At 39.2% G+C, this 14,166-nt stretch overlaps 1 protein-coding gene across 7 annotated transcripts in view; it reads right to left on the minus strand.

Moving 5' to 3' along the window:
* Window positions 1–14,166, minus strand: part of FGGY (FGGY carbohydrate kinase domain containing) — a 413,229-nt gene that overhangs the window by 90,524 nt on the left and 308,539 nt on the right. For 6 of the 7 annotated variants that reach the window (XM_081308913.1, XM_081308910.1, XM_081308912.1 and 3 more), the window contains one exon: window positions 3,283–3,357. The exons of the other annotated variant lie outside the window; for it this stretch is intronic. In XM_081308913.1, coding sequence (XP_081165039.1) covers window positions 3,283–3,357 — 75 coding nt within the window. The remainder of the gene's footprint in view (window positions 1–3,282; window positions 3,358–14,166) is intronic. 7 annotated transcript variants of the gene reach the window in all.

Raw genomic sequence — 14,166 nt, forward strand, 5'->3', positions numbered from 1 at the left:
TCAGGAATCTGTTAAAAATATGGATTAGGTGAAACCTGGGCCTCCAAAGATAATCAACAGATGGTGCGTGTTTAGAAAGTTAAAACACGTTGTACTGCATAAGGCCAGATCCTGCTTACTGACTATGGCTGATTACCCCCAGATGTTCTTTCTTAAGCTTTTTGGGGGGTCATGAACCCCACTGAGAACATGATAAAACCTACTGATCTGCCCAGATAAAAAAAAGTCACACACAAAATAGTACTAAACATAACTTCAGGGGGTCAACAGATGCCTTTAAGTCCTCCAGGGATCATTTGATGCCCATAGATTCCAGGTAAGTCTGGACTGCTCTAGGGGCATGGATCCTTAACAGCTAAGAGCAGCAGTTTTGAATTTAGTATATAAAAAAAACAAAAAAACAAAAAAAAAAACTGAGCTGTTCTTCAGGAATTTCACTTATTTCTCATATCTAATCTTTCTAAGACTCATTTCTTGTTTGTTAAATAGTAATAATAATACCATATTCATTCAGTTAAAAATTCTATGGAATATCAAAAATGACAATGTGAAAAAAAATAAAAAGTATGGTCTGAGACTTGATAAAACAGTAATATATAAGTTACAAGCTTGCTGCTCTAGAAAGCTGGGCTGGAGCACCGGGAAAGTGTTTATGGATGAGGACTCTTCTGGTGATTAGCCATATACTAGGCACTCCGCTAGGCCCTTTCATGCCATTGCTAATGGTAAAACAAATTTGCATACCGCACATTGTTACCCTGCTTAGGAGTCATGTAATTTCCCTAAGAACAATATGTCTATATGGGAAGAAGTATAGCTACTTCCCAATTTGCATGGGAATGCCGTGCGAAACTGATATTTCTAAAACCAGGGAGGTGGAGCCACATGATTAACAGGCCTAAGTCAAGAGTAAAACAAATCATATTTCCTGGGAAAAGCAGAGGAAGAACCTGAACAAGAGGCACTCCCTGGAGGGGCTGTGACAGCCTTGCTCCCCTGTGTGGCCTGGTTGACTGGAACTTCCCAGTCTGGTGGTTCCTTACAGGGCATTCCCTTCTGGTATCCCAGACTCCCAGACTCCACAGTGTACTGCTCCACCTCCTGGAATGCCCCACCAAAGGGCTTTGTGCCACAATGATTTTGTGCTCACCTTTCTGGAAAAAATGTTTTCACTGAGAAATTTAAATTAAAATTAGGCTACTCCACTGAGAATGTACAGAACCGAATGCAAATCAAGAGACTTCAAATGCAAATAGTACTTTTTAAGGGCCTGTTCTGAAAAGAAAACTACAGATGAACAGGCTATGGATGAACTGGGTAGTTGACAGGTCTTTCAATGAAGCATGAGCAAGAATTTTATTGCATGGAGGGTTTTGCACAGTCTTGAGCTAATTTTTCTCTTTCATTTCATTCCATTCCTATAAAATACCAACCATGGGTTTAACTACAGAGAGGAATTAATTGAATTTATTAATGACAAATAGGTACTAAGGCAATATTCAGGACCAAGGAAACAAAAACAATTTTTTTCAAGGTGGAAATTATGGGAAAATATCTATTGTCAGACTGCTTCATTAAGATGCACAGTTTTGCCTAAAAGATCAGCACACTCAGATGCTTTTGCAAAAGACACCTCCCAATTCAACTGAGTCAGTCCATAATAAAACCTTATGGAGAAATCTGTCCTAAAATGCCTTTCTTTCATGATATACAAAGATCATTAAGACAATGGGAAAAATAAAACAGTCACTTAAATACACTAAGGCACACTCTTTATTTTTTTCTCTCCAGCCTACATTATATTTAACCTCACTTTCAAATTCTTGAACTTCTGCTGCAATGTTCTTACTGGGAAAGGGACCTCTGTGAGAAAATCCAGGCCAAATTAACGATGTTTTCTAATATGTGTTAAGTCAAAACTAATCTCGGGAATGCCAGAATGTTTATTTTATCCAAGTAGATTTTACAAATAGATCAAAGAAAACTACAGCGTGGTAAAGTAGAAAGAGAGGAGCCTGGGAGTGACATGGAGAGAGGTTCAAATTCCAGCTACCATGCATGAGCTGTGTGACCCTGGCAAATAGCCTGCCCCTTGTCTGTAAAATGAGGACAATACCACTGACATATAGGGTTACAGTCCTAAGTCACAGAGTAAGACTGCAGTGCCTGGTACAGAGTTGGAGTTCCCAAGAGGTCATAGTCATTACCACTAAGAGGTGATGACCCTGAGCCCAATCTGTTTGACCTTGTCCTTCACATCTACCTCTTAGCAATATGCTCACAAAACTGAGCATCACATAGCTTTGATTTTCCAAAATTATTCACTTCAATGTAAGTGACTCATTTTGCTAAAAGACTTTTCATATAATAACGTTAACATGTTAGAAAATAAATGTTCCTCACTACTTCCTGTATCTAGTTGTATGCATTCCCCTTCCAGCTCTGCCATGCACTGGCTATGTTGCCCTGATCAACACTGAGGCTTTGGATTCTAATCTGTGAAATGGGGACTATAATATCTACTTTTACAAGGTTGAATCAGATAATGGGTGTGTGGTATTTGACATAGAGCCTGGTATATAATAAATTCCCCCAAATTCTATTATGTATTATTATGATAATCATCACCACTTAAAAAAAAGAGTAGTAAATAATTGTCTTTACTAATGTAGGCTTTCCTTTTTCATCATAGTGTTTACTTCCTGCAGTTTAATAGGTGGCAGAACCATCTCTTTTTGACCAAGTGGCCATGCAAAAAATAGTGTGATTGACTTCACCGAAGTGGCTAAACTATTAAATCAATAAGGAGTGGCTTCAGGAAAACACAATTAAGAGGTATATCCATACTCCTATGTAGTGGCATCAAAGAAGGCATATTCCTTCAGTAGTTGGAAAGTTCTGTTCTCTGTTGTATGCACATGGCACCTGGACAAACCTAAGTGTTAAGAAAGTGCTTGGTGATGGGAGGATTAGATGAACTTTAGATAAGGCAAAGGAGGATTAGATGAACTTTAGATAAGACAAAGAGGTGGGAAAGGAAGGGAAGGGCATGATGCTCAAAGACTTTAACTCCTTTCAGTTTCACTATGTAAGCTTATTAGCAAATCAAGCAAAGACCTTTATCAACTTTTCCTTCCAGAAATACCGGCATCTCTTTTTGGCAAGTTCTCCTTTAATTAAGAAACTCTGTCACAAAAGCATCTGGTGTATCTTGGGAGGCTTGTGTCTCTGAGTACATTGATAATCTTAAATTTCCTTAAAAATGACATTAAAGTTTCTTACAGCAATGGCTTGAACTGTGGCCAGGTAGAGGATGGCAAGATCATCGAGGTCCTGAGATAGTTTCAATCCAGTGACCTATAGGGAGGAAGAAGAAGAAAAAAGAAGGAGATGGCCAGAAGGAGCTGCCATTGATACAGAGAATTCCCATGAACTATGAACATGTTAAATGTGATTTCTTGCAGAAACAAGTTCATATGCAAATCCCCCTTTTGTTAGCTGAACGTGGGATGCCTACTAAATCATTTAATCTCCAGACCTGGGGAAAAATGTATCCTTTCCTCCCCCCAAAAATGACTTGCCTTTGGATTAAGCTAAAATGAAACAAAATAAAATTAAAACAATAGGAATATAATGTTTGATATTTCTTAGCATAAATTATATGTCTTTTTTATTTTAAAAAATTCTTACAAATACCTATTTTCTGTGACTTACAAGCAATCAGCATGTGAACAGTGCCATTCTCATACTAGATGATCATATTCTGAATTCTGCTCTTGTCAGAATTCAGTGTAATAGTGCCCAAGGGGTATTCAGAATAAAGTAATATGTCTCCTATAAATGCTGTACCTACTCAGGGATAATTTAGAATCTGTGGTTTGTAAGGGAATCCCATTAAAGTCAATCGGAACCAGATGCTTATATGGAATAGGACAATCTCTGAGAGATTTTAGGACTGAACAGGATGCTGGATTTGGGGGCCATTAAGACTGTTCACAGTCTCACCTTCACATCTTTCATTCTTCCAGGTCTTCTTGTGGAATATGCCTAGAGGACAAGAGCTGGTGGTTTCATCCGGCCCAGCATGAAGTTTGTGGGCATCAACCCTATCATTCACATTAGATTTTCACATTATAAAATTAATTCACATAACACTTATTTACTCAGGTTATATAGTATATATGGTCTTGAGCTCAACCAGATGTGAATATGTAGTTTGCAGCACAATAGAGTGAATGGTCTACCTAGATTCCTGCCCTTCTTCCTCTCTGACTGCATTTCTTTCTCTAGACTCTGCCCCTAACCAGAATTGGGCTATTGCAGGGAACAGACACCATTCAGTTACTCCAATTGGAAACCTGAGAGTTCCCTTTCTTGCCGTCTCCCTTACTTTCCATGCTTAAATGTTTCCAAGTCTTGCACATTTGACTTCCCCTACCTTTTCTGACTCCATTCTCTATTCTCTATCTTCAGAGTTCTTCACTTCCCTAATTCAGGCCACTGTGATGTCTTTCCTGATTGCTGAGCTGGAATCCCTGAGCAAATCTCCCTGTTTTTAACAGTGTTCCTCTCTACAATGGAGCTAGAGAGATTGTTCTCTTGTGTAAATCTAATCATGTGATTCCCTATTAAAAATTCTTCCTGTTGCCTTCAGTTCATGGCAGAAATGCCTGTACTGTGTGTGTATCTTCCTGAGCCCACCCCCGCTCACCTTGCCAGCACCTGTTCCTGTCCTTCCTTACTCAGCATCCTGTCCCCCTGCTCTTCTGAATCTCTCTTCCAAGTATGCCAATGAGGGGATCCCTAATTTCAGTACAACTACCTGCTGATGGCTTATTCTTGGAAAATAATTGGGTACTACATAAAAACTATGGCTTTGATTCTAACACACGGGCAGACGAAAAACTGGAAGAAAAGATCAGAGAAGAATTCTGGGGAATTCCTCTTCCCAGGCCAATTTTATAAAGGAACATACCTCATGAAGTTGTGCAGGGACCTAAACATATGGTAATAATGCTGGAACTAGGAGAGAACCTGAACAATGCTGAAAATAGAGAACTTCATCTCACAGGTGAGGAAATGATTTTCCCAAGGGAACACAGAGAATGACAAACCTTGCCTGTATCCTTCACTGCAGTATCTCTAAAGCCTAGTACTGTGCCTGGCACATAGTAGACATTAAATTTACATTTGTGCTATATGTAAACTAGTGACAATTCAAAGTTTTCTCCTTTTTGAATGCCATTCTCTCTCCCAGGATCCTATCCTTCCCTGTCAATTTATACAACTATAGTTGACCAATATTTATTACTTGGCTCTTCAAATACTCACAGGGAGGAGAAGACATGTGTTCCATACCCCAGGAGGAAAAATCACTAACTATGTGCTCTCAGTTCCCCACACCCCACACTTACCCCTTTCAATCACAGGAGTGGCTTATATGAGATTGGGGTAAAGGCTGGGTCCCAGGCACTCATATGAGCCATTGTGTGAGTAAGAAACAGGTACACAATCTAGGAGAATTAATTATAAAAAGGTATGGTCCTGGGGAAGGACCACTAGTCATGAATGAGTGTGTGCTTGCTCTCTTTCCTGCTGTTGTTGTGTTAGGGAAGCCAACTGGGCCACAGCTTAGAGCTCTCTTCCAGAGCCAGGCGAGGAGGCTGCCTCTCTCTGGCTTCCTCTCTCTGGTCATCAATTGGAAGTTGATCAGTCCATGATCCTCTATGCACTTGATCCACAGTTGGGTCCTGAAGAACAGGTCTGGATGGATAATGTGTGATGGGGGTGCTGATAGAATTTCACCTTGTAATCAAGAGGTATTCCCCTATCAGTATTTATTAGAAAACTTAGTGCTTTGAATTATAATATTGACAATATAACTGGTTGTTCTCAATTAGTAAGAATCCATAAGTGAGAGGGGATGTGATGTAGTTGAATTTAATTTATTTAATCCCCAACAAATATCCATACAAATTTTCAGAAAACATTAGTATTTGAATAGAAAGATATCATAGATCCTTCTCAAAACTTCCATAGAGGAGGAGCTCAAAAATCATAGAGGAGAAATGGGAAGGGTTTTTTTTTCTTTTCCCTAGACATTGAGAATGAGGTGATCAATGTATGTAATGCAGCACTAAATTTAACTCTTGAGCTTGCTAGTAGTTATGGCTAAAAGGAATACATATGGGTAACATAGGTTTTCTTTTCCTGATAACTAAAACACAGTTGTCATTCAAGGAGACAAAATTATTTCTGTGAAGAGTTCTAGAAGGGTTTTTTTTTTTTTTTTACATGGATCACAATATAGGAGGTACTATCAAAGGAGAAGCAGAGTACACATTCCTCCAAAGCCATTCCCAATACCTGCTGACCACTAATACCAGAGCCATGGTGCAAAACAAGTTAGTGCAAGACATTTCTGTCTGAAGTGTAAAAGTACTGTGGTTTGGGATCCTGCTTCCTGACATCTCATCTGATATGCAGATGGAGAAAAAAGAAGGGCAGATGACCATTAAGTCTATTTATCTCAAATTCCAGGAACCTCAGCCCTGCCCTGGCAATTCCAGCCTCTGATGGATCTTTATACAGAGTGCTTGCCACGTGGACCACTTGGGAGGATAAAGAACACCTGAGGAGCTGTCCTGAAGGAGAATGGCTGCAGTGTCCTGGGGGAGTATGGTTTTGTAATGGTTGAGAAGGTTGGGACAGGCCAGTGGATGGGTTAATGGATCCACTGATAAGAGGAAGTGGGGAGGAAGCATACATAGAAGGAGTGTGTTTAGAAATATGTATGTGCCTATTTTGAATATTTAGGCGAGACAGCCAAATGTATGAGGAAACCCCCACTGGAGACTTGCAATGATAAGCACATTTTATTTATGTTTGGCTATTATGTAATGGAGTGGAACTGTAAGAGAAAGCATTTAATTCATATTCTGAAACACGGGAACTGTTCGTATGGTGGCCAAAACATACAAACAACTAGAATGGGTAATTCAACATCCTAAATTATCCTTCTCAAATGGAAACCACAATCTAGGTGTTCTGACACACCTTACCTGTATCCTTCACTGCAGTATCTCTAAAGCCTAGTGCTGTATTTATCCAAATAGTGGGATTTTTAAGCTTAGAAAAGAAGTATATATAAATGGAAAGATGATGTATGTTAGAGCAAGATACTTGGGTTTCAGTTTTGATGCAGCCTGACAATTGTGAGAGTTTTATAATCTCTTTGAGCTTCATTTCTTTCATGTGAAAAATGGGGATATGATACCGCAAGGACTTTTATGAGAATTAAATGAGATCTTATTTACAAAATGCCATGTTTTTCCAGCAAGCTGCAGTGTTGCAAGAGCATCCTCTGGTGCCCCGCAGTACCCACTGTGTGTACATAAATAGCACTTATTAATTGTTCATTTGCTTTCCCTCTTCTTCTCCCTTTCCCATTTGCTTTTATTGGTGCACTATACTTGTACACAGGTTGGGTTCATTTTGACAATCATACTTCCATGGAATTTTACTCGAGTTTAGTTCCCAGTGTCTCCTCTTTTCCTTCCCCTTCTTACTCCCTCTATTCCCCTTCTTTTACTACACTGTTCTACTTTCTATTCATCTATATGTTTTTAATTAGGTGAGATTCACTATGATATATTTATACATGCACATAGGGTAATTTTGTCAAATTCATTCTGTATTTCCTTTCCCGTCCCTCCTCCCTCCCCTCAATCTCCTTCTATCCTTCCCTCAGTCTTCATGATATTTGATCCCCGCTTCCCTATTTACTTTGTTCTAGCTTCCACATATAAAAGAGTACATTGAAACTTTGATTTTTCTGAGTCTGGCTTATTTCACTTGGCACAATACTCTACAGTTCCACCCATTTACCAGTAAATGCCACAATTTCATAATTTAATTTTTCTTTATGGCTGAGTAAAACTCCATTGTGTATGTATACCACATTTTCTTAATCCATTCATCTATTGATAGGCCCCTTGGCTGTTTCCATATCTTGGCTATTGTGAGTTGCACTGTTATAAACACTGATGTTGCTGTTCCCTTTATCTTAATAAATGTTCATTCTCTTTCTTTGTAATTGCATTGAGTTCAACCCCATTCATTAACTGACTTCAAAGCAATAAATAGCATGTCTCTGGACATGCTATGGGAACCATGAGGCAATGAATGAAGGGCATTCTCGACTGCTGGCTGTAACCCACACAGCAGCTAGGGAGAAGGTAGGTTGATGATTAGCATTGAGATCCTAAGGCTAAAGATATAGAACCATCTAGGAGTGTGGAGAAATCAGATGCCCCTGATGAGTACCAAGGGACAGGTAGTACAAATGTGTGGGGGACACATTTGTAAGGCTTAGACAAAGCCTTAGTCCTTATCAGTCTGTAAGTGTTCATTTTTTCTCTTAAACAGAAAGACAGATGGTAACTCTTCACCTCGACTTCAGCTTGAATCTTGCTGCCAATTAGTAGCGGCCTAAACTTGGGGATACCTCTTAACACTTTACTGATATCCAAGCTGAATGTAGATTCTTGGGAGCTTACATAAAATGAATTTTGGTGTGAGCCCAGCGATTTGTGTTTTAGCAAGGATTTAATAATGCTCTAAATTGTGGAAATGAGTGTCCTAATTCTTGGTATTTTGAATTTTAGGTTCATCAGCCCTTAAAATGATTTAAGATTATTAATAGATGGATTATAAGTAGAGAATTTCTAATCTGGATCCAAAATGCTCCAAAATCTGAAATTTTTTGAGCAGGACAGACATCGCAAGTGGGAAATCCCACACCTTAAAACTTTGTTTCATGCATAAAATTATTATAAATATTGGTATTGTATAATAAAAATGTATGAAATTCGTGTTTAGACTTGGGTACTATCCCTAAGATATTTCATTACATATATTCAGATATCCCAAAATCTAAATCTCAAACCTGAAACACTTCCAGTCCCAACGACTTCAGATAAAGGATACTTAACCTGTGGTAATTCAGTTAATTTTTTTCCTTCCTAGTTGTTAAAAGCATTGATGTGATTATACACGTTAGTCAGAAAAAAGGGCTTAGGGATAGTTTCCCAAGGGGTCCCTAAAGAATACAAGAGACAAGTAAAGAGGATTCCCAGTCCTGAGGTTTTTCTAGGGTCATCAGAGCTTGATGGGGTTATCCAAGGCTCAGGGGAATTTGTTGAAAGCTTTCTAGAACACAATGGAGCAGCAAAAATGCCCTGTTTGCTCAGTCAATAATGAAGGTGGAACTGATGGACAAGGCAATGAGGAAGATCAGAGAAAGATTTACAGAAGGGAGGAGAGAGATTGAAGGCCAGGTCTGAAACAATCCAGCAGCCTACAAGAGAAAGGGGGACAAATCTCCACAGGGATGTTGAGAGGATTCAGTAAGTGTCAGGAGTCCCGGCTAACACTTGGCATTGCCTAAAACTAATCCATATTTGGGGGACTGCAGATGAATGTGCTACTACAATGTGGACTTCTAAAGAGGTCCCAAAGATTCCTGTCCCTTGGTTACTCATACACTAATCTAGGCACAGCTATAAAGAAACATGGCAGATGGAATTAGTTATTAGCCAGTGACCTTAAAAAAGGAAGATTATCCAGTTGTACTCACAATAACTACATGAATCTTTTAAAGCATAAGAGGAAGGCAAAAGCATCCATCAAGAGATCAGATAGAAGAGTGAGGCAGAAAGGAAAACCAGAGAGGTTGAAAGCATGAGAAGGATTTGACCCACCACTGATGGGTTTGAGGGTGGAGGCACTGGGTGATGAGCCCAGGAATATCAGGAGCCTCTAGATGCTGAGAAGGACCCCTGGCTGACATTCAGCAAGGAAACAGGGACCTTGGTCCTTCAACGGCTGGTACTAAATATGGCCAACAACTTGAATGCGTTTGAAAGCAGATTCTCCCCAGAACCTTCCAGTAGGAGTCTCTGGTTTTGGTCTTGTGAAAACTGGAGCAGGAAAACCAGTTGAGCCCACATGGACTTCTGACCCATGGAAGTATGTGATAATCAATATAAACTGCAAATTTGTAGTAGTTCATTAAAACAGCAATGGGCAACTAATGCACACACTAAGTATGGATGATGGGCTGAAGTTTTCACAACCTGTTCTATTGGTGAATCCTATACCACACATCAGTCCATTTTCTGTTTGCCTCCTGCACCAGACACGTCATGCTTTGTTTTCCCTTTATCTGAGGTTCTAAGTTTAAGCCATTTTAATGTGCTCATGCACCAGTATACCAAAGCTGCTCTCTAAAACTCTCCTGTCCAGACTTGCTGCTGTCTGAATGCCAGCTTGCTTTGAGTCTGAATGCCAGCCTGGATCTCATTCTTTGTCTTCTTTCTTCAGTTTCTTCCCACTGTTTATCTCCTGTACCTTCCCAGTGGATTTCACCTGATTCCCCTCTCAGCCTTCTGTCATGCTACTCTGCCTTGTAGGAGATTCCTGTCCATCCACACTCTTCCTTTTGGTTTACTTATTTGCTGTATATAGGAAAGGCAATGAGAAAAAAAAATAGCAATAAGAAACAAAAGTCTGACTCAGTGATATAATTTAAAAGTCACTAAAATGAGGAAGAAATATGATAGGCACTTTGAAAACAGAGAAGAGGGATTGAGGAAACACAAAGTTCTAGTTCCTTTTCTTTTTAACTATTTTTTCTTTCTCCAAAGACTGTCAGTGATTCATGTTTGAACTGACTGTTTTCTAATCTACTCTTTTCTCCTCTGGGTAAATTACTTAAATTCCCTAAGCCTCAGTTTCTCTCTTCTTTTAAATGGGGTAACAATATTATCTCACCAGGTGATTATGAATGTGGGTAATGATACATGTGAAATAACTTCATGTCAGGTCCCTTAAATTGGCCTTATTATAAATCACAACCAGTTGGTCACTTCAAAAATAAAGCATATTATGAGAAAACCAGTTAAATGACACTGAGGACACTAGTCTTTGTCACACTATTTGAGTTTTCATGAGCAAACAATAATAAAAAATGGTTGAATAAAACAGTGTTAAATAACAACAAAACAGTAACCAACTCATATGTAAGGGTCTTCCTGTTCTCAAGACTTACAAAGATATCATTCAAGAGCTTCTCCAGTTGGCTCAGCAGCTTCTGTCTCTATCATCTATCTCCTTATCAGAAGACAACATAGGGGTACAACCTCTGGCCTCTCCTGAGCTTACACAGATACTCAGCTGAGTTGCTGACTTCATCCATATCTGAATCTGTTAGCAAGCATCAGGTTAGGATTTGGTCTCTTAGGAATGGGATAAGACCTTCTTTCCTAACTCTCAACCCACCACTGGCACACTTGCTCTAAAGACCAATGGAACAGCACAGTCTCTCCAGAGTTTTAGTCATGTATGGGCCAACTTTCAAATCACAGTTCTTCAGAGAACCAGAAAATAACTTTTAGCTCTGGGTAGTGAAAAACCTCCAAAATGAGGCAGAGAAAACATATTTTAACCAATGATGAATACAGTATTTGGTGTGTTTCCATGCCCTGCTCTGTGTCCAAAGCAATTTACTTCTTTGAATGAGTATTTTGGAAAAGAATTAAAATAAGCAAATAAACCAACAACAACAAAACCCCTACCACCACAATAAAGAGGTAATAATAATCTGTGACTAAAAACTAATTTCATATACAAGGAGGAAAGCACATTTTCAAAATTACTACCACATTAGCTGTCTGGTAGGGTCCATCAGATATGAGATGCTTCTTGTATTGGAAAGAAAATGAGGACAGGATTCTACTACAGAGATAAATATCCAGACCCGCATGAAAAAAATGCTTCCTGGGATGGACTAGGGGTCTTCAGCTTCCCAGCTGATTTTGTGACTGGTGATGTCAGTGGCTGGTGAGTTCAGTTAGTTCCAGGGCTAAGAGGGGTTCCTACAGCTACAGGCCGAAGGTTCAAAGGACATGCAAGTAGGTGTTACCAGGCAGAAGCTACAGGAAAACACATTAGTTGTTGTGTGCCTGTCACTGGACCAACATCTCTTGGTTTGACAGTGACCCGGCAAAGAAACTTGGCTTGCTCCACCTTTGATGTATGTGCTGACCTCACAGAGCTAACATGCAAATGTCACACACTGGTATGTTTTCAAACTAAGATGTAAATAGGTCCAATTTCAACATGTGAGTTTTCTTTACTTCTTTAGAATGGTGAAAACCATATAACCACTCATTCAAAATAAGAACAGTCACACACACACCCACCCCTAAGATTTGTAATCATTCCTAATGGTGAGTATTTGCCTCCATATCATGTATGACCATGTCCTTTCTTTACTTTAAAAGCATGCATTTCTTTTGTCTTGTATTTAAAGAAGCTGGAATTACCAGTGTCAAATGTTTGGATACTGGGAGTTATTACTTATGCTTCTCCTTTTTTTTGGATGATGGTATGTGTAGCTTTAACCTTCCATACCTTATTTATCAACTGAAAGGGAAAATACTTACCTAAGAAGCTAATTAGTCCAGGTATCCTATTAAGCTGATCACCCCTATTTCTATTATCTCTTTTTAGCCAGGTGCTACAGGTTGATACTATTATCACCAAAGGAAAACCAAACAGCTGGTGACACAGGAAGACAACTGTTGCCAGAAGGAAAAGATTCTATTTAGGGGGAAGATTCTTGGGTTGGGTCCTGTTCTTGCGTATGAGGGTAGGCATCAGAGTGGAAGACCTCAGAGTAGGGTCAAATCTGGAGTGGCAAATAACTTCAAATCTGAGTCAGTGAGGTTGGAAAGAAAGCCTAGAGACATTCCCAGGAGGAAACCACAGCTAAGACCAGGGTTAGAATAAAAATGGGTGGAAAAGTGACAAGTTGATGATGAGACCAAAGGAGCAAGGTCAAGGCCAAGAAGAGTGGTTCAGTATCAAACTATGTGTGGTGCATCTGTTGGAACTCCTTTTATCATCCTAGTTGCATTCTGCAAAATCCAGAGTTATGAGTTCAGGTAGACTCATGAAGCTGTGCATCCTAAAAATCAGGATTCACATTTCTATTGAAGCTCTGCCTCTCGTTTGCATTGTGACCTTGGGCAGCAGCTTTCATTATTCACTTGGTAAATGATTGTAATAACTGACTGAAAGGCAATTATTTGATTTCAGGTGCTGTTGAGATTTAAAAAAAAAAAAACACAAATAAGCCATAGACTCTACCCTCAAAATGTTTTTCTAATATATTAAATTTAAAAAAATGCTATGCCTTATGACAACTCTGATCTTCTTTTTATCCATGAAAATTATGGTTCATATTGCTTTCAATGTAGGTTTTGATTTGTTTATTGCATTTTTATTTGTTTTATGTCTTTGTCATTTCTTGTCCCTCTCACTGTGTTGTCTTTTCATCTTAACTCAACTTTTCCTGTAAGTTTATGCCCTACCCTATTTTAGAGAGATATGCCTTTTAAAAAAACCTCTAGAATATACCAAGAAGTTCTCCAATATTTTCTTTTGTTTTCAGTAATAAGTTTCAAGAGAACTTTTTGTAAGTGTTTTAAATGGTATTTCTTTCTTCTTTGTATGCAATGCTTTTCCCTGTGGGGCTCACTTTATTATATTTTAAAATCCACCCCAATTAGGAGCTAGGCCTATTCAGTATTTCCCAGAACACAGGACACATGATTCACTCTCAGCCCCATTCACTGTACACTTGATTTGCTTCTTTGGATCTCCAACTAGATGCCAGTGACCAGAGTGCAGTGGTTTTTTATCTGTGTAGCTTTATAGGACTGAGGAAGGTCACTGTTGACTGACTTCCTAACCTTAGAACAATCCTTCTTCCAAATTCACAGAGCTGTCAAGGCTTTTCCTGTGTCTGCCCCAGAAGCAGAGTTTTTTGCAGGAGGCTTAGAATGCAAGTCCTTGCCGTTGATTGTGACTCATACTTCCGGCCCTTTGGCAGTTTTCAAACAGATTGAACTGAAAGGAAGATAGGGAATGTTTCAAGTTGTGGGGGGAACCTAGGAAATTAAACTCACTGTCTGCTTCTAAAAATCAATACAAAACAAAACAATACAATATAACCAGAGAAGAAGGGTAACTGTCCTGTTTTTAGGCTTAAAACAGCTGTGTGCTTGCAGCTAGGGAGCAGAAGGTGGAGAGAGACTTTGT

This window comes from Spermophilus citellus, assembly GCF_964194105.1.
Source record: "Spermophilus citellus genome assembly, chromosome: 9".
In the NCBI taxonomy this organism is placed as follows: Eukaryota; Metazoa; Chordata; class Mammalia; order Rodentia; family Sciuridae; genus Spermophilus; species Spermophilus citellus.